This window comes from Epinephelus moara, chromosome 13 (assembly GCF_006386435.1).
Source record: "Epinephelus moara isolate mb chromosome 13, YSFRI_EMoa_1.0, whole genome shotgun sequence".
Taxonomy (NCBI): domain Eukaryota; kingdom Metazoa; phylum Chordata; class Actinopteri; order Perciformes; family Serranidae; genus Epinephelus; species Epinephelus moara.
The window spans coordinates 20,001,404-20,020,150 of NC_065518.1; the positions used below are offsets into that span (position 1 = coordinate 20,001,404).

General features: G+C 41.2%; 1 protein-coding gene across 2 annotated transcripts in view; it reads right to left on the reverse strand.

Annotated features, from left to right (window-relative positions):
• The window catches only part of sult1st6 (sulfotransferase family 1, cytosolic sulfotransferase 6), a 31,523-nt gene extending 14,646 nt beyond the window's left edge, over positions 1-16,877 (reverse strand). Inside the window, exons 1-7 of one of the 2 annotated variants that reach the window (XM_050059143.1) lie at positions 10,280-10,508; positions 8,559-8,687; positions 6,885-6,982; positions 6,558-6,684; positions 4,809-4,903; positions 4,554-4,734; positions 2,843-3,169 (exon numbers count right to left, since the gene is read on the reverse strand). In XM_050059143.1, the coding sequence (XP_049915100.1) occupies positions 3,057-3,169; positions 4,554-4,734; positions 4,809-4,903; positions 6,558-6,684; positions 6,885-6,982; positions 8,559-8,687; positions 10,280-10,466 (930 nt within the window). In that variant the 5' untranslated portion in view covers positions 10,467-10,508 and the 3' untranslated portion in view covers positions 2,843-3,056. Of the gene's footprint in view, positions 1-2,842; positions 3,170-4,553; positions 4,735-4,808; positions 4,904-6,557; positions 6,685-6,884; positions 6,983-8,558; positions 8,688-10,279; positions 10,509-16,690 lie in introns of those variants that run through there. The other variant, XM_050059144.1, reaches the window with a different exon arrangement.
• Positions 16,878-18,747: the final 1,870 nt, after the last annotated feature.

Consider the following 18,747-nt stretch of genomic DNA (forward strand, 5'->3'; position numbering starts at 1 on the left):
TGTTAATTTATTATGCTGATCTGTTCTGTACGACATCTATTGCACGTCTGTCCGTCCTGGAAGAGGGATCCCTCCTCAGTTGCTCTTCCTGAGGTTTCTACCGTTTTTTTTCCCCGTTAAAGGGGTTTTTTTGGGGAGTTTTTCCTTATCCGCTGCGAGGGTCATAAGGACAGAGGGATGTCNGGTTTCTACCGTTTTTTTTCCCCGTTAAAGGGGTTTTTTTGGGGAGTTTTTCCTTATCCGCTGCGAGGGTCATAAGGACAGAGGGATGTCGTATGCTGTAAAGCCCTGTGAGGCAAATTGTGATTTGTGATATTGGGCTTTATAAATAAAATTGATTGAAAATTGATGTTGCTGGCAGAAGTTTACCGGCATCCCAGAAAGTCAACAACAGACTCACTCAGGCTACCTTGCACGTCAGATGTCCATGTGGAAAGTCCATGACCAAGCAACGATTTGTGACAAGTTCAGAGTGAGAATATGTTTGATGTACCTGTCCTTGTGAGCCTGGGAGTTGTGTTGTCCAGGGCGCACAGCTACTGGTAGAGTCCTCCAAGGCAAAGTGGTCCCAGGAGGGGTCAAACTAAGAGCGATTCAAGAAACCTTAATGAATCAGCTGAATAAGAGCTTGAGTGCTTTGCCTGGTAAAGGGAAACTAGGACCCCCTTTTGGAGCCAGACCTGAGAGGGGAGCTGGCTGGGCGAGTGTCTGGTGGCTGCGCCTTGGGCCATCGGGGTCGGGTGCATTGTGAGTTAGGCGGTAGGCAGGGGTGTAGACCCAGGTATGCCGATTGGGTCCACGCTGAAATCGAGCCCACAGCAGCTGCAGCAAGGACATTGCCTTTGTTAATGGTGTGCCTGCTCTACCCACTGAGCTAATAGATGCAACTTAAGTCGGTAAACACATGCTTCTGTAACATCCTGATGTAAATCTGTGCAGGTCCACAAACTCACATCTGGGAGCTCAGGGTTTTCTCTTGGCTGTTGCAGCTCCAACAGAGTAGATGAGTATTTCTGGAACTAAAACAGCAGTCAAATAACACCCATTAATAAAACAACAGTATGGAACCAAGACAGTGAGTAATGGTGAATGAAATGGAAGCTTCACAGAATCTGCATAGAAGCAGAAGGGAACACTTCACCATCACCACACTCACCGCTAACACACTGTTCATCCTCTCAGGTGATCAGAGTGCAAGCCTGGGACGCCAGGTGATGCCAGTGAGCCCTCTGGAGGTGTTGTGGGCCTATCATGGAAACACCAGTGAAGGGCGCTACCCACTTGATGACTCTAATGAAGATTTTACCCTCCCTAAACTTCCACCCACTCCCCCAGCATGGCTCCAACTTTCACTCACAAGTGCTAGAAGGTCAACAACAATCCACCAGTTTAACTCCACCTCGATTAAAGTTAGGTACGTTTTTCTCCTGTTAGTTTCTTCTCTCTTCCCTCATCACAATAAGGGAGTAGGGGGAGGTACAGTGTACAGCCCGGTCTGGCGGCGTAGAGTTCATTCTGCACAGACGTCTCTCCTTGGCTCTGCCTTCTCTATGCTCACTCTAACTGTCTACCTACCTTTGCTCTTTCCTACTTTTCTGTCCATTTAACCTTAACCCTTTGGGTCCCACTCGGAAACTCCCAGACAGCACTATTACTCCCACACATCGTCTCAAGTATGTGCATCAAGGGATTGTAACATTCAGTCCTAAGCTGAAGTTAGTTTTAGCTCTCTAGTTTCTGGATTTGGGGAAACAATTGCCCATGTTAACTTTTTTGTAGACCATAGGAATATTATGTATGAATTTTGAAAATAGACGTAATTTTTATTCCTCTTATTTTAGACATAAAGGTCAGTTTACTCAGCTTGTGAAAACAGTTGCATAATGTTTCCTGCTTTTCCAAGGCAGTGAAAGTTTTGAGGCTTCAAATATTTGGCAGGAAAAATGCATTATAAACTATGAGCATGGTGTTTGGAAGATGAGGGAGGGTCAAGCAAAAGCAATATGTATGATTCATTATAGAGTAGTTTTAGCCTGCAACTTGTGTATGATTTGAACATGTGATTCAGTGTTTTACCACTTTTATCTCTATTTCTTTTGTTTTTGCATTTATCCTTTATTTATTTTACCCAATAATATTTTGTACATTCCCTCCAAACTGTGTCTCTGAGAAAACTTAGGTGTCCTGTTTACCTTTCTTAAATTTCAGAGCATAATTTTAAGTTTGTAGGTAAGAATAACAGAAAGGTCATATAAGGTTGACCTTATTATCCCAAAAGGGAATTTCAGGTGTTGTATTCACTGGAGTCTGCAACCTTGAAGGGAGTCGCTCATCTCCTACTTGAGGAGAAAAACAGTGGGATCAATAAATCAACTTATAAAGATAATGCTCTACTGTCCTCCCAGCACATAAAGGAGACATTTGCTATTTCCAAGAAACATTTCATTGGGAGTGCAAGTTATTTTCCAGATGGAACGCTTTCCCGCTCCTCCTGGGGGAATCTGAAGCATTCCTGGGCCAGATGAGATGTATAATCTCGTTAGCATGTTCAGGGCCTCCCACTAGTTGGACATGCCCGTAAAACCTCTAACAGGAAGCATCCTGATCAGATGCCTGAACCAGCTCAACATGGCCATAAGGAGCAACAGCTCCTCACCCTATCTCAAAGGCTAAACCAGGCCACCCCACAGAGGAAACTCATTTCGCGATCTCAATGCAGACTCTGGTGGAGGTCTCATGACATAAAATGGGCATGTCCACTCAGTCACAACACTTTTGGTCTTATATATTGTTTACGTGATAAGCTGCAATCAAGTGATGACTACCAACTCACTTGTTTTGTGGAGCACATTTTTATTGATCCTTTCATTGTATGATTACAGTGTTTATCATCCAGGCTCAAATTATTTTTATTTATGTTCTGTTTTGGTGTTTAGCACATGTCAGATTTTCTGACAGTATTCTTGCCTTCTGAGTGCTGCAGTGTCAGTTCATCGGTCTTTGGTTCATTGGTCTGTTGTTTGCAGAGCTGTGTCAGTTTGGAAACCCAAAATTGGTTAGATGAGGGTCCTGAACGGTATGTTGACTCCCTTCATTTGCTTTTCATAATCTTCATCAAACGTCTTTGATTGCTCGGGTGTGAAATGATTTCTCCAGTCACCTACTTCACCTGTAAAGACAAAAAAATGCAGAATTGAATACGACAGTGTTAGATATATAAATCAGTCACTAGACGAAAGTTCTTTAAAAGATAACTTCAGTAGGCTCAGATTGTTATTATAAGTGTCCGACATCATTATCGAAAAGATTCCTACACAGACAGACCTTTTTGTTTAGGAGTAAGATCTTTTTTGTTGAAACCGAAACTAATTTTAGCGTGCTTATTTTCTCATGTCAGGAGTTCAAACCAGATTTTCAGAGTGTCATTGACTACAAGACCCATAAACCATCAGACCAATCACTATCTATTGATTGGCTACGAGACCAGGAAGTGGGAGGGATGCACCTTTCTTCAACACAGACCCTCTTTGGCTATCGAGGCCATAGCAACAGCATTGGAAGCTCCCACTGGCTCAAGTGAGGTGTCAATCAAAAGGTCAGGAGTTTTTGTTCATTTTGATAGCAAGAAGTTGGCATACTTAAACGCGAATGGAAGAAATTATGGTAAATACACAAACAAATACTAACATTTGAAACAATGCACTGACAGTTTGTAGAAATCTATGGACGTAATAATATTTTCGGACTTAATGTTTCACTGGATATAGATCGTCCTGACCACTGGGAGTGCATGAGCACCATTTTTGTCAGCATGATATGGATTGGTGGATCAAAATAATGCTTCATAGGTGAGTTATACCTGTTTTTTGTTGGGGGTTTTTGTCTGACAGAAGTGTTTATTGAACCTGCAGTGGTGGTTGTATCTTGAAAAGGTTCGCATCAATCAAACTGTAAGGAGCATAGCTTTGAAACGATAGGTTGTATGAGTAAACCACTGAATAAAGGCAAGCACAGCAGTTGTTTACATTTCATGATCATCAAATAAAACCTCAGGACAGCCCGCATCAGATTTCTATACTACAAGATGAAGAAAAACAGTAAAGCTTCACATTTTAGGGCACATTGTTGTAGAGGGTGATTGGAAAAAAAAGATGAAGCTTTTACCAAAATAGTGTTAGATTAATTTTCTGCTTGCAGACTAATCAATTAACTGAATAATCTTTTCAGCTGTATTGAACACAAAGTTCTCATAGTCTTAAAAAAAAAAAAAAAAAAAAAAACAGAAGTAAAGGCAGGAAGTCCAGGAACATCTAGGGGGCACCATCGTACTGTATAATGTGAAGGACAGGGAGAATATGAAATATAAAACAATACAGTAACAGAACAGTGAGTTCTGTCTTTGTGAAAACCTATACTGTTGATTTAACTGCATTACATCATGAGATATTCATGGTGTTCTGGCTTTAGAATTGATACATGTCCTGCTCTGCTCATTTGTAATCATATTGATCAATATCTTCCTTCTGGACCAGACCAGGAGCAGACTGATGCACCTTTTCTCATGAAGGAGGAGATGGAGCGATCAAAAACAGTCGCTGGGATGAAGGAGTAGTTGGCCATCGGGTTCTCCTTCATGTTCTTAAAGGATGTGAGCTCCACAATCCGGCTGATGACCTCATCAGACACCGACAAGTCCAGGTACCTCATGATGCGCTCCACTTCACGCCGAGGATTCTGGAGAAGTAAATATGATGGTAAGAGTACATACAACACGCTTTGGTAATACTGAGTCCATATGTTCTCTGTACCTCTTTCATGTCCTCATAGAAGAGGTAAAGGATGTTCTTCTTCTCTCTCTCCACCCAGTAACCTTTCACATGGTTGTACCAGGAGCCCCAGGCCACTGTAGAGACAAAACATACTGAGCATTAAGAAGACTCACTGATGATCAGTTAATCCACTTACCTTCTGGGACAGGGCTGCAGAGATTCTGGACCAAAATCTATTTATTAACAACCTGTTAATATTTACAACTGCTGGCTTGATGGATTAGTGCAATAACCCCAAAAACATTTGTGACTGCAGATGTCTTGGGGACTGTTCTTAACTTGTCAGAGGAGGGGGGTGTCTGGGGTGTGACTTCATTTTTTTACCTTTATTTTGCTCCTCCAGAGCTACAAATAGTTTTCATTGAGCCTCCCTGAGTGACTGGTGAAAAATGCATGACCCTCCTGCCACTATAAAATATAAGGTTTTTAAAACTTACCTTTTGATGTTTGAAAGTTAAAGGTTAAAAGTTGAAGGAGAAATCCTGGAGTTGAAAAAAGCCTTGGTTTTCCACTATTGTTGTGCAGGCTGGTAAGCTTGTGGGAATTCTTTATTTTTGGCCAAATTTGACATGCGACATAGAATAAAGTGATTTTGATGTAATATCACTACTGTAAGGTCAGATTTGGTTATGCTTTTTTCCTGATGGAAGCATTTGTTCCACATAATGTTTTCAAGGACTGTCAGAAATTTAAAAATCCAACCATAATGTCTGTTTTTACAGTTTCCTGCTATAATAAATGGTAAAATTTTCGCAATTTTTAAAGAAAACATGCAGGTTTGGAAGGAATGTTTGCCTTAAAAATTACAAAATACAGCCATTTAAATTTGTATGCCTCTCCCCTAATCCAAAATAAAACCAGAAGTCCCTCTCCAGTGCTTAAAAAATTATTTGACACGAACTGACTGTACTGTGATCAAACACACCAGGGCTGGTGTTAATATGGACATTTCCTAACAAAAACAAATCTGCATTTCATAGTCGTCCAGCTGGTACTTATCTATGTCATGAAATTTAATCATATCAGTGCGTTCAAATCACTTCTTGCCCCACACGTCCGCCCCCACCCCTCCCTGTCCCTCCCTTCAGCCTCTTACCCACTTTTTAGCATTTTTTGTTTGTTTGTTTTATATTATGCAGTGGGTGAAGTTCACAATAATCAGTGAAACATTAGCAAATGACTAACCATTGTGGGCAATGTGTAAACCCTTCACAAAATGGAATGGTTTTGATATTAACAGTTTAATAAACTTAAAACCTGAACATTTGCAGCAGCAGGGTTGTCAGCTCTTCCAGAAGCAAAGTCCCAAACCAAAAAACTGAAAATGCATATGTGGCAGTAAAGTAGCAGTTAGTGTATTGATGGCAGTCAGACACCACAGCAGAAACTGAATGTAAAAATACACCAGTTGAAAATCTTTTGTAGGTCTGAAGGAACATTTTCTCCTGATTGGCATCACCTTGACTCTGCAGCCTCACAGGGTGCTGTTAATCCTGTTATGGTCATTGAGGCATAAGTTTCTCACAGGGAAAAACACTTAGGTAAGGACACTTATTCTTCTAAGGTGTAGTGGAATGTAGAAGTCACATCAGAACTTCTGGCTGGTGGCGTGGGTAAATGTACCTGTGTGGCTGTAATATCTCAGTTCAGTTAGAAGCTTTGTGCAAACAGAAACAACCAGTTTGAATAAAGGTAAAATGACACCCAGGAATGTGATTTAATACTTACACTCTCCTCGCATGAACTTGGATATGTAGCCCTCCCAGGGCCCGGGCTCAGGCTGGGTCTGGTCCATACGATCAAAGTGGTAGTAACTCACCAGATTGTCTTTGGCGTTGCGTGCCATGTAGATAACCTTTACACACAATCAAGAGGGACATATAAAAAGGGATTATAAATACAATGCAGACACTGGATAACCTAATGAGGCAGTTGCATTGTAACCTCTCACCCTGTTTATGTGCATCGTACCATAAACCTTTTATCCTGTTAACAGTGTGAAGCAATAAAATTCAGGATTTTGCTCTCGGTTGAATCTGACAGTTTGGGCCTCACCTTGCACTTGTTTTCCCAACATCCAAGAGGCACCAGCTGAAAAGGAAGGTGTGTCTTGATGACTCTTGGAGGATCCATGGTGTTAAGGAGATCAATACCTGAAACATCAGTTCAGAGAAAAGGATATGTACGTATGAAAGAATTAAACTAAATAGTTGATAGTTGAACACTATCTCAGATTCCATGTTATGAAGCTGATATTAGCTCTTTTTAACGTGACATCATTAACTAACAAATGTTTCTTGGTTAATTAATTTACTTGACAGCTTTGAACTTACCCAACATGTATATAAAGACACTCATCAGTATTGGTAACACTCTAACTTTGTAATAACAGCAGGGGTAAACATGGACAATGTTTCAGTATCGGAGTTACCTATCTCTGACCATCACTGTGTGTTTTTTGGTGCCAAACTAAACCCAACAAAGACTAAAGGTGAAGTTCTGGTTTAAAAAAAGACATTTCAAGATGGCAAGACTGAAGCAGAGTTCTCTGAGTCATACAGCTATGGCTGCTCTGTAAATGACATGGTTGAAAATGTGAACAATACTTTGTCATCTGCCTTAAATACTGTTGCTCCGCTAAAGGCTAAAAAAGTTAGACTGACCGAATCTCCCTATGGTTAAACAATAAGAGTGTTAAAGAGACTTTAAGGGAATCTGTTGAGCAGCTGAGAGAAAATGGAGGAAAACTACAGTTCTCTGTAAGATATACAAAGAAGCCACGGCTGCCCATAACAAGCAATACCTCGGACATAAAAGGATTACTTTCCCAACAATATCACAGACAATACTGGGAAGTCTGGAATAGATTAGCTACTCAACACTGCCCCCACCTGTCTGCAGTTCTCTGCATCACAGAGTGAAGAATTTGCATTGTTCTTAAAAACTCAATAACTTCAGTTAGAGCTGTTATTACTGCTGATGTAAAGGCAGACAACATCAGTAAACCATCAAACAAAGATGTAATCATGGAGAAATTCAGCTTTATTACATTACCTGAGCTTTGCAAGACTATCACTCAGTGCAACTCCTCCACCCCAAGTATGGACTTTGTATCTACAACATTTCTAAGAGGGCGTTCGACAGTGTTTCACATCAAGTCCTGAAGATTAGATTTCAGGCATCTCCCCAGATGCCTTCAAAACAGCTGTTGTAATACTAGAGAAACCAAACCCAGATGTACATGCACTGACCAGTTATAGGTTGATAGGCAACCTCCCATTCATTGGTACGAGACTTGAAAAAGTAGTTTCAGTGCAAATTTTAGTCCTTTCTCTCAGAGAATAGTATATTGGAGGAATTTCAATCAGGTTTTAGAAACTGCTCTTACTAAACAATTCAGCGACCTCAGACTAAATTCTGATGAAAATAAGGTCTCGTTTCTTGTCGTCCTAAGGCCCTGGCTAACCAAGCCAACGATCGGCCATCGGTCAGTGTTGGGTATTGTTGAGCTTCTATCAACCAAGTCGTTGTGGTGTGTATATTCTTATTCTTATTCTTATTCTCGTTGGGCTCATGTTACATGAGTCCCACACCATCTGCACAGAGATGAACAGATATCAGATAAATAACTTAAAACTAGAACCATTGTTGTTACGTTTTAACTTTAGAATAAAAGTGTGTTCAAATAAAACAGGCTTGGCACATAAACATAATCGCCTTAATACACACCTGAGGGGATGGGTGGTGGGGAGAAGAGTTCCAGGAAAGGACAGCGTTCAGGCGTTGGGGCTCGTTTGCAGGCCTCAGCATCTCCGTTGTGAAGAAGCAGGTCAACTATCTCCTGGGTCCATGTGGTCCCTTATGTCCCAGAAACACAAATTAGCACTGGATGGTGGTCCTTTTGTTGAGTAATAAAGTTGTGTACTTTTTTTTTAAGATAATTTTTTGGGCAAAAAAAGTAGTGAAGCAAAAAGTAAAATGTTTTCCTCCGATATGTAGATGAGTAGAAGAATAAAGAAACAGAAAATGTAAATACTCACGTAATACTCACATTTGTATTTTCTCAAACACCTGTGTAAATGTAAAGGGAATTAGGAGTGATTTGGATGGTTTTTGATTGTACTCCTTCTGTAAGCTTTTGGCCATGAATAAATAAATAAAAATAGCCAAACAAGTGATACATTTCTGTAATAAAGACGTGACCTATTCATTTGAGGAGGAAAGAAAGTTATATCATATTTCAAGAGGGCGTGACATACCCTTTTAAGGAAACTGACCCCAAGCCTCTTTTTTTTTTTAAGTCCGTCCACAATTCATACAGTATAAAGCTGTCTTTTCTCACTGTCACAACAAAAAATCCAGCTTGTCCATAAATATGTTTCAGTCAGGACCACCTTAGTCAAAGAAAACTTTCTTTCCATTTGCAGTATAATATTTGGCGGTATGGCTCCATTCTGGGGCCTCTCTACTTTTCCTTAGGCCTACACAGAAAGCCTCTTCCACACACCTACATGGAAAGCCTAAGGCAGAGAGAGCACACCTCTATGCCCTTCCATGCGCAAACAAGGAAAGCCAAGGGCATTGTGTTTGGGTGAATGGGACAAAATAAAATCAGCTTCATTCCAATACTACAAACAAGATATGAAGACATTTTTACTGATTTTACTGAACAGTAGCACATTATAATCATGTTTCCATCAAAGGTTTGTACTATACCCAGCCAACATTTGTATGTGAGGCCCTTGTGGGTAGTAAATGGGCTGATAAATAGGCCCTATATGGGACTGTCCACGGGTTCCATATTTGCTTCATGACATTTGCCCACATGGGTGGGTTTTACCCAAGTGGACCCCAGATAAGATGCCCATTTTGGATCTATACCCACTTTGTACCCAGGTAGCCACAGCATGACTCATGTGGGGCCCACTTGGGCAAACCCACCCATGTGGGCAATTGGCATGGGGCAAACGTGAAACACGTGGACAATCCAATATAGGGCCTATTTTTCATTCCATTTTTCGGCCCACATGGGTCCCACGTACAAATGTTGGCTGAGTGTATTAGCTCTGACAATTTTATGACCTTATGATTAAAACTAGCTAAACCTCATGTAATTTTCCTCGTCTCATGCACTGCAGGGTCAACTTCCTGTTTGAATCTTGCCCCACCCACCTATGTGATGTCACACCTATGAGGGCATGCAATTTTGATAATGTGGTTTCACTGCTACGGCTCAGCAAAAGTGTTTCTTGTCACTCAGCAGGTGAGAATATAAACCCTGTACAGTTGCACTGTCCCATTTGACCTTGTGTCCCAGTCACCCTTAATTCACCCTCCTTAGTTACATTTCACAAATGGTGCCAGCTGTGCGAACAATAACATAACTTCAATCAAAACACAAATAAGTCCTGTCCAAGACTGATTACCCATTTAGACCTGAACTGAAGTACCTGCTTTGGGGTAGGTAGCAATGAGGAGGTCCGAGGGGTCAGGACGGAAAGCCCAGATGGAGTCCCAGTTGTTGGTGATCAAGCACATGAGAGGAACTCCTCTGACTGGGATGAGAGGGAAGCGATAGAGGGAGGCATTTGCTGTCTGAATAGCTGCGCTGTAGGACAACAGTTTTTCCTTCGACATGACTGATAATGTCGAGACCTCAGTTGACTGGTACGTTGGTTCTGCCCTGCTGCTCCTCTCTTGGCTGACTTTTGATCCTTTGTCAAACATTAACAGCTAAGATACTTTGTATAATCCCTTCAGAACATGTTTTATTTCATGTTTGTGGGTAGGAGTAACAGAGAGGTGAGATAAGGTAAACTTTGTTATTACAAAAGACAATTTCAGGTGGTATATTCACCTCTGATTGGCATTCACTGGCATCTGCAACATTGCAGGGTGCTGCTAATCTCCTGTGGCTGCTAAGGCATACTAAGTATCTCATGCAGGAAAACAGTGAAGTCAAGAAATCATCTGGTTAAGATTATATTTTGCTGTTCTCCAAGCATCAGAGACATTAATGTTACCGATAAGGAATATTTCTTTGGATATCTGCAAACAGGGTGTTTTAAATCTTCTGCGCTAACCTTTTCTGTTAACCTCCCTTGTAGTGAGTGATTTGGTGAGTTTTATATTGGAGGACCAAAATGTAAAACAGTTTTTATCATCATTTTATTCACTTTTCAGTTCCTCTGACACATACGAGTTGCCAGATATTTAAATGGTAAAGAGATACATTGAAAATGATTGGCAGGCGGCTGTAGACTAGATCAGATCCACGTTTACATGTTACAGACTGAAGGAGACTCAGTACAAGATTCTTCACAGGCTGCATATCACCCTGTTACTTTTAACAAAATAAAGCAGGATTTATACTTCTGCGTCGAATCGATGCCATACCTACGGCGTAGCCTGACATCCACTTCCCCAGAAATGTAACTATCCCAGCAAGCAATAGTCGTGATTTAAACGTATTGGCTATATTTTGCTCTGATTTAGTCTAGCTACATGTAACCCAAATCTAGCCGATTTAATTTTGAAATTGATTAAATGTAATTTTCGCCATTGCAGATGGCGTGCGGTATGATGTTCAATCACGTATGGAGAGTCAACAGTAATTAAAATATGTTTATCTCCATTTTTTGGACATGGTCTCTACATAGCCGTATAATTGATGACGTCTACACTTTGGCTATGGTTAGACGTCTACCAAATTTTCACTGACAGCCCAAATTCAGCTGTGATTTAGCCTAGACATCAGGTCTTCATGTAGACGGCTATTAGACGTTTTTTAAACCAAAAAATGCTTGCTGGGACACCTCCCGGTGACGCAGACCTCCTGTCTATTTTTAAAAGCTGAAACCATTTCCCTCGGTGGAAACTTAGCCTTTATTTACTTTTATTTCACAGATAAGAAACAATAAATTGCGAAGACAATGGTCAACAAAGGTCTTTAGTTTGCAGAGCTGTATCAGTTTGGAAACCCAAAATCCATTAGATGAGGGTCCTGAATGGTAAGTTGACACCCTTCATTTGCCTTTCATAATCTTCATCAAACATCTTCGATTGCTCGGGTGTGAAATGGTTTCTCCAATCACCTACTTCACCTGTAAAGAGAAAATGCAGAAGAGAATACGGCAGTGTAAGATATATAATTCAGTGACCATATGTGCTGTTATTTGCAAATAATCAAGAAACAAAGTCTTAAAGGGGAACTTTGGTATTTTCCAACCTAAATTATTCCAAAGTAAATTATGGGAACAATTTTTGAAAGTAGTCTGTTATTGAGCGAGAGGGCTACATCCCTGTGAGCAACTGAGCACATTTAAGTCCACTAAAAGTGATGTTTTTTGCCACTGACAGGCTCAGATGGTTATTACAGGGTGTCTGACAACTTATGGAAAGGATCCCTACAGAGATCCATGTTGTGTAACCAAAAACAGACTTGAAATCACCATGTCAAGGGTATGGTAAGAACCCAATAGCAGCACTACAAATAGAAGGACAGTTTGTAATTGGCTTTAATGAAACCACGTGCAACAAACAGAACAATCAGGCAAGTGAAACACCAAGCAAAACTAACTTCTAGGGGAACAGGTTTAATCCAGGAGTGGGCAGGAGTGGGCAGGAGTGGGAGACGTGTGGACAGGTGATAGGCTGGCAGGTAGGTGTGGTGGAGAGGCGAGGTTAGTGGAATAATAATCTGAGCCTGTCAGTGGCAGTGGCATCTTATTATAATAATCTATATCAAATCTATATCTATGATATAATATTCTTATTATAAAAGATGAAATAAACACCAAAACAACTTCAGATTAAATTTCCGCTTATAGACTAATCAGAAGACGAAATATGAAACAAGCCAGTAACAGAACAGTGTGTTCTGTCTTTGTGAAGCTTATACTGTTGATTTAACTGCATTACATCATGAGATATTCATGGTGTTCTGTCTTTAGAATTGGTACGTGTCCTGCTCTGCTTGTTTGTAATCATATTGATCAATATCTTTATTCTAGACCAGACCAGGAGCAGACTGATGCACCTTTTCTCATGAAGGGGGAGATGGAGTGATCAAAAACAGGTGCTGGGACGAAGGTGTAGTTGGCCATTGGGTTCTCCTTCATGTTCTTAAAGGACGTGAGCTCCACAATCCGGCTGATGACCTCATCAGACACCGACAAGTCCAGGTACCTCATGATGCGCTCCACTTCACGCCGAGGATTCTGGAGAAGTAAATATGATGGTAAGAGTACGTTCATTATGCTTTGGTAATACTGAGTCCATATGTTCTCTGTACCTCTTTCATGTCCTCATAGAAGAGGTAAAGGATGTTCTTCTTCTCTCTCTCCACCCAGTAACCTTTCACATGGTCGTACCAGGAGCCCCAGGCCACTGTAGAGACAAAACTCTCTGAGCGTCTTTCATGGTAACATTACTCTCAGTCCACTTTTAAAGGGCTTATAAGTTGTAACAAATATTTAAATAATAGTAATAAATGTAGGCTACTTATTATAGATCAAATATAAGTCAGTGAGTTTTTGGATGCCAGGTTGTGAAAAACCCCTCTGGCTCTAGTGAGCTCTTCAATTTGTAAAGAGGACTCACCAATGAACAGTTAATCCAGTTACCTTCTGGGACAGGGCTGCAGAGACTCTAGACCCAAATCTTTTTATTAACAACCTGTTAATATTTACAGCTGCTGGCTTGATGGATTACTGCACCAACACCCATTGTTTTGAAGTTGGCTGCTTCTGTGATGATTCTCTTTACTATCTATCTATCTATCTATCTATCTATCTATCTATCTATCTATCTATCTATCTATCTATCTATCTATCTACCCATCCATCCATCCATCCATCCATCCATCTAGGGCCTGTTCAGCTGAAATGGCGAAACATAGCTAAGGCTGCCTATGTATACAAGTAGTCATGCTGTACATTGTTATCAGAGAAATATATTCTAAAGCCACTTTAAAAAGTAATTTTCTTTGCCAGGCACAAGCTTGGAGGGGATCACACATTTGGGCATATGTGTGTGCATGCGTGCATCCATGCATTTGTGTATTTGTCTACCCACAGCTAATATTACATACTACTGGACCTATCAGCCTAATATTTTCTGGGCACAGTGTATTAACCTTAAATAAAATAGAGTGGATTTGATTTGACAGCAGGGTCATCCACACTTCCAAAAGCAAGATGGATCCCAAGGTCTCAAACCAAAAAGCAGTTAGTGTATTGATGGCAATGGAACACCAAAGCAGAAATTAAGTATAAAAATACACCAGCTGAAATTCTTTTGTAGGTCTGAAGGAACATCTTCTCCTGATTGGCATCACCTTGACTCTACAGCCTTGCAGGGTGCTGTTAATCCTGTTATGGTCATTGAGGCATACGTTTCTCACAGGGAAAACAGTGGGGTAAGGACACTTATTCTTCTAAGGTGTCGTGGATTACACCAGCCAGCCCTACATATTTAAATCATTTAAAATACATCAGAACTTCTGGCTGGTGGCGTGGGTAAATGCACCAGTGTGGCTGTAATATCTCTGTTCAGTTAGAAGCTTTGTGCAAACAGAAACAACCAGTTTGAATAAAGGTAAAATGACACCCAGGAATGTGATTTAATACTTACACTCTCCTCGCATGAACTTGGGTATGTAGCCCTCCCAGGGCCCAGGTTCAGGCTGGTACATATTCATACGATCAAAGTGGTAGTTGCTCACCAAGTTGTCTTTGGCGTTGCGTGCCACATAGATAACCTTTACACACAATCAAGAGGGAAATATAAAAAGGGATTATAACAACAATGCAGGTAACCTAATGAGGCAGTTGCACTGTAACCTCTCACCCCATTTATGTGCATCATGTGAGGCAATAAAATTCACTGCAGGATTTTGCTCTTGGTTGAATCTGACAGTTTGAGCCTCACCTTGCACTTGTTTTCCCAAAATTCAGGAGGCACCAGCTGAAATGGAAGATGTGTCTTGATGATTCTTGGAGGATCTATGTTCTGTAGAAGATCAAGACCTGAAACACAAGTTCACTCAGAAGGATTTGTAGGCCTTGATATGTAGGATATGTATGAAGGCACCGAAACATACTTTTGTTCCACACTATCTCAGTTTCCATGTTATGGTAATGTTACATGAGTCCCACTTTAATGCACAGAGATGGACAGATATCCTACAGCTGCTTTATAATCATCCATTGACTTAAACTAGCACCATTTTCGTTTCTTTCCTAGAATAAATATCTGGGAAGTGAAACAATGTCAATAGATAGAGCATGCTCAAATAAAAGAGGACTTGGCACATAAACATAACCACCTAAATACACACCTGAGGGGATGGGTGGTGGGGAGAAGAACTCAAGGCAAGGACTGCGTAAAGATGTGGGGGCTCGTTTGCAGGCCTCAGCATCTCCATTGTGAAGGAGCAGGTCAACTATCTCCTGGGTCCATGTAGTCCCTTATGTCCCAGAAACACAAATTAACACTGAGACAAATGAAATGGATACTTTCCATGTATAGTATAAAATCTTAACAGTTCGAGGAGATATCCCATCGTACACTCACACCAAAACAACAACACATCAACTCGTGCTAGAATGACGTATTTTCCAATATGTGACAATTTTACAGATATTATTACCGCGAAATTGATTCCCCCCTTTACTGGAAGAAATTCATCAATTTGAAGGTTAGCCCTCACTCTTCAAGATGATTGGCCAACAGTGGCTACTGGTTTGCTTAAATTGATCCAGTTTGTGTACTTTTTTAATTGATTTTCTGTTTGTCTTGTCAGCTTCCCTCCATGATGGCCACTTTATTTAAAAGAATACTTCACCCCCAAATGACCATTTATCAATTACTAATCCTGTGTAACTTTAATGTCATGAACAACATGGTTTTCTGGTATGCCTTCAGCAAACAAAGAACCAAAAAAACTGAGAAAATTCTTGATGAATCAAAGTCTCATTTATCCAGTTGTATGCTACCCGGAGAAAACCAGCTGACACAGGGAGAACATGCAAACTCTCTGCACAGAAGGGCTCCCCCACCCCGGGGTTGGAACCCCCCACCCCAGTTGTATATTAGCTTCTGTATGTAGCCTTCCCAGCCACCTGGCTCAATAACATGAAATGGAATATCATGATAAAACAATCAGAACAACTGAATTGTTTTACCAGTATTTCTAAAAGGAACAATGTATCTTTAAACTACCTTACAGTAACACACAGACCACAAGTATTCATGGGGCAGCTGTGGCTCAGGGACAGAGTGGGTCGTCCACGGTTCAATCCCGAGCATTCTTGGGCAAGACACTGAACCCTAAATTGTTCTTGATGGCTTTTCCATTGGAGCGTGAGTGCAAGTGAATGGGTAGTAGCAGGTGGCACCCTGTATGGTAGCCTCTGCCGCCAGTGTGTGAATGTGTGTGTGAATGTGACATATACTGTTTAAGCTCTTTAAGTTGATGGAAGACTAGAAAAGGGCCACACAAGTGCAGTCCATTTACCATTTACCATTTAACTATCATGTATACATGTAATGTATCATCTCGTCACATGATCAAATAGAGACTTGACACTGGACAACATCAGCATACAAATTACCAGCAATCCTCACTTCATATCAGTATATGGCAAAAACGGCAACTAAAATAAGCACTGTCTATATTTACATTCCTGGACGGGGAACTAAACTCAAATGTACCTATGCTCTCTTCAATGCCAGACTCCTTAGTTACATTTCACAAATGGTGCCAACTGCGTGAACAATACAGAACTTCAATAAAAATAAAAATGACACAAAAAGTCCTGTCCAAATCTGATTACCCATTTAGACCTGAACTGAAGTACCTGCTTTGGGGTAGGTAGCAATGAGGAGGTCCGAGGGGTCAGGACGGAAAGCCCAGATGGAGTCCCAGTTGTTGGCGATCAAGCTCATGAGAGGAACTCCTCTGACTGGGATGAGAGGGAAGCGAGTGATGGAGGCACATGCCCTCTGAATGGCTTCACTGTAGGACAATGATTTTTCCTCCGACATGACTGATACTGTCAAGAGCTCAGTTAAGGGAACCCAAAAACTAGAAGCTGACTGTAATGTCTAAGTGAAGACTGGTACGTTGGTTCTGCTCTGCTGCTCCTCTCTCGGCTGGCTTTACATCCTTTGTCAAACATTAACAGCAAAGATACTTTGTACAGTCCCTTCAAAGTGTGTCTTTTTCAAGCTTTATGTTCGTGAGTAAGAACAACAGAAAGGTTAGATAAGGTAAACTTTGTTATCCCAAAAAGGGAATCTCAGGTGGTATCTGATTGACATTCACTGGAGTCTGCAGCATTGCAGGGTGCTGCTAATCTCCTGTGGCTACTGAGGCATACTAAGTATCTCATGATGAGGGACTAATAAATAATAATAATAAATAATAATAAAGATAATGCTTTACTGTCCTCAAAGCAGTTACAAGAGACACTGATGTTAACGATAAGGAATATAGAATCAACCTGTTCAACTTCACTCTACTCCTCCAAGTGACAGACAGGGACAAGATCAGGCAGGGGAACCATGTACTTCAACTCCCTTTATAACCCACTTGCAAGTCTGGAGCAGCCACACTACGACTCTGTGCATTCGTCAAGGCACTGACTGGAAACACCCAAGGAAACCTCTGACCACTCTCATCTGGCTCCCCTGATGCCAGCGGCTTAGGAGTAACCACAGGAAGTGGTGGCACATTAGCCCACACAGCACCACCAGTTAGATTGTTTCCCAGAATCACAAGGCGAGGGCGCACACTGACTGCAACAACACCTTCCACCAGATCACACTCAAGCATCATGTTATGCTACGGTACAGGTATCATCGCCATCTCTGTCCATGCATCAGAGCTAGGCCCCTTGTTTCTGTTGCAGGTGAAAAAGGCAACACAGATGCAAAAACCTTATAGACACATGCTTCTCATAACCCAGCAAAGACACAAAAGCTTCAGCAATAAAGGGCTCAAAATCATCATCAATCCCAGGAACACCACATGCAGGCTTCAGCCCGGGAGCACTGGAACAAGACAGGGCAGGAGACGCAGCAGACGACAAAGATTTATGTTTATCTTCAGACCTCAAAACAGAACAGTGATTCTTCCAGTGGCCAGTGCCTTGACAATAATGACACACACCGTAATCTTTAACCCATGAGGCTTTAAAGGCAAGAGATGGACCAACTGTTGTAAAATCTTTATCACCACGGGAACTCCCATGACTCCCCTACGTCTCACATCACCCTCAGAGCGCACATCCCTAAAACCACCTTTATGAGTTCACATAAAAACGTCCGCTGACTCAGCTGCTTTAAGTACAGTGGTTTCCTTCTGGTCACTTATGTAAGTTGCAATGCACTGAGGGACTGCGTTTTAAACTGTTCCAGCACTATTAACCTACAGAGATTGTGCATGTCCTGTGTTTTGTGTTGTTTCCCTTTTTTTTTATAGGAAAGAGAATCAGTTTCTTTATCCATAGTGTCACAGATCCGAAGATATGCCTTCTACCTTTCTGGAGGCTTTGTACAAATAGCAGAATAATAATGAGTTTGACTGCGAGTAAAATGACTCTCAGGAATGTGATTTGATCTAATTGTTCTCTCCTGGCATGAACTTGGGCATGTTGCCCCCCCAGGGCCCTGGCTCAGGCTGGGACATATTCATACAGTCTGAGACGTTGCAGCTCACCAGGTTGTCTTTTGCATCGCGTGCCGTGTGGACAATCTTTACACACGATCAGGTGGGAGAGATGAAGACAGGTTTTACACAAACAATACACAGAAGAGTAATATGATAAGACATTTTGCTGGCACTGTACTGTGAAACTTGACAACTCTCTTAGGGTATCCATTTTCTTCAGAAGAGTTAGACCTAAGACATAAA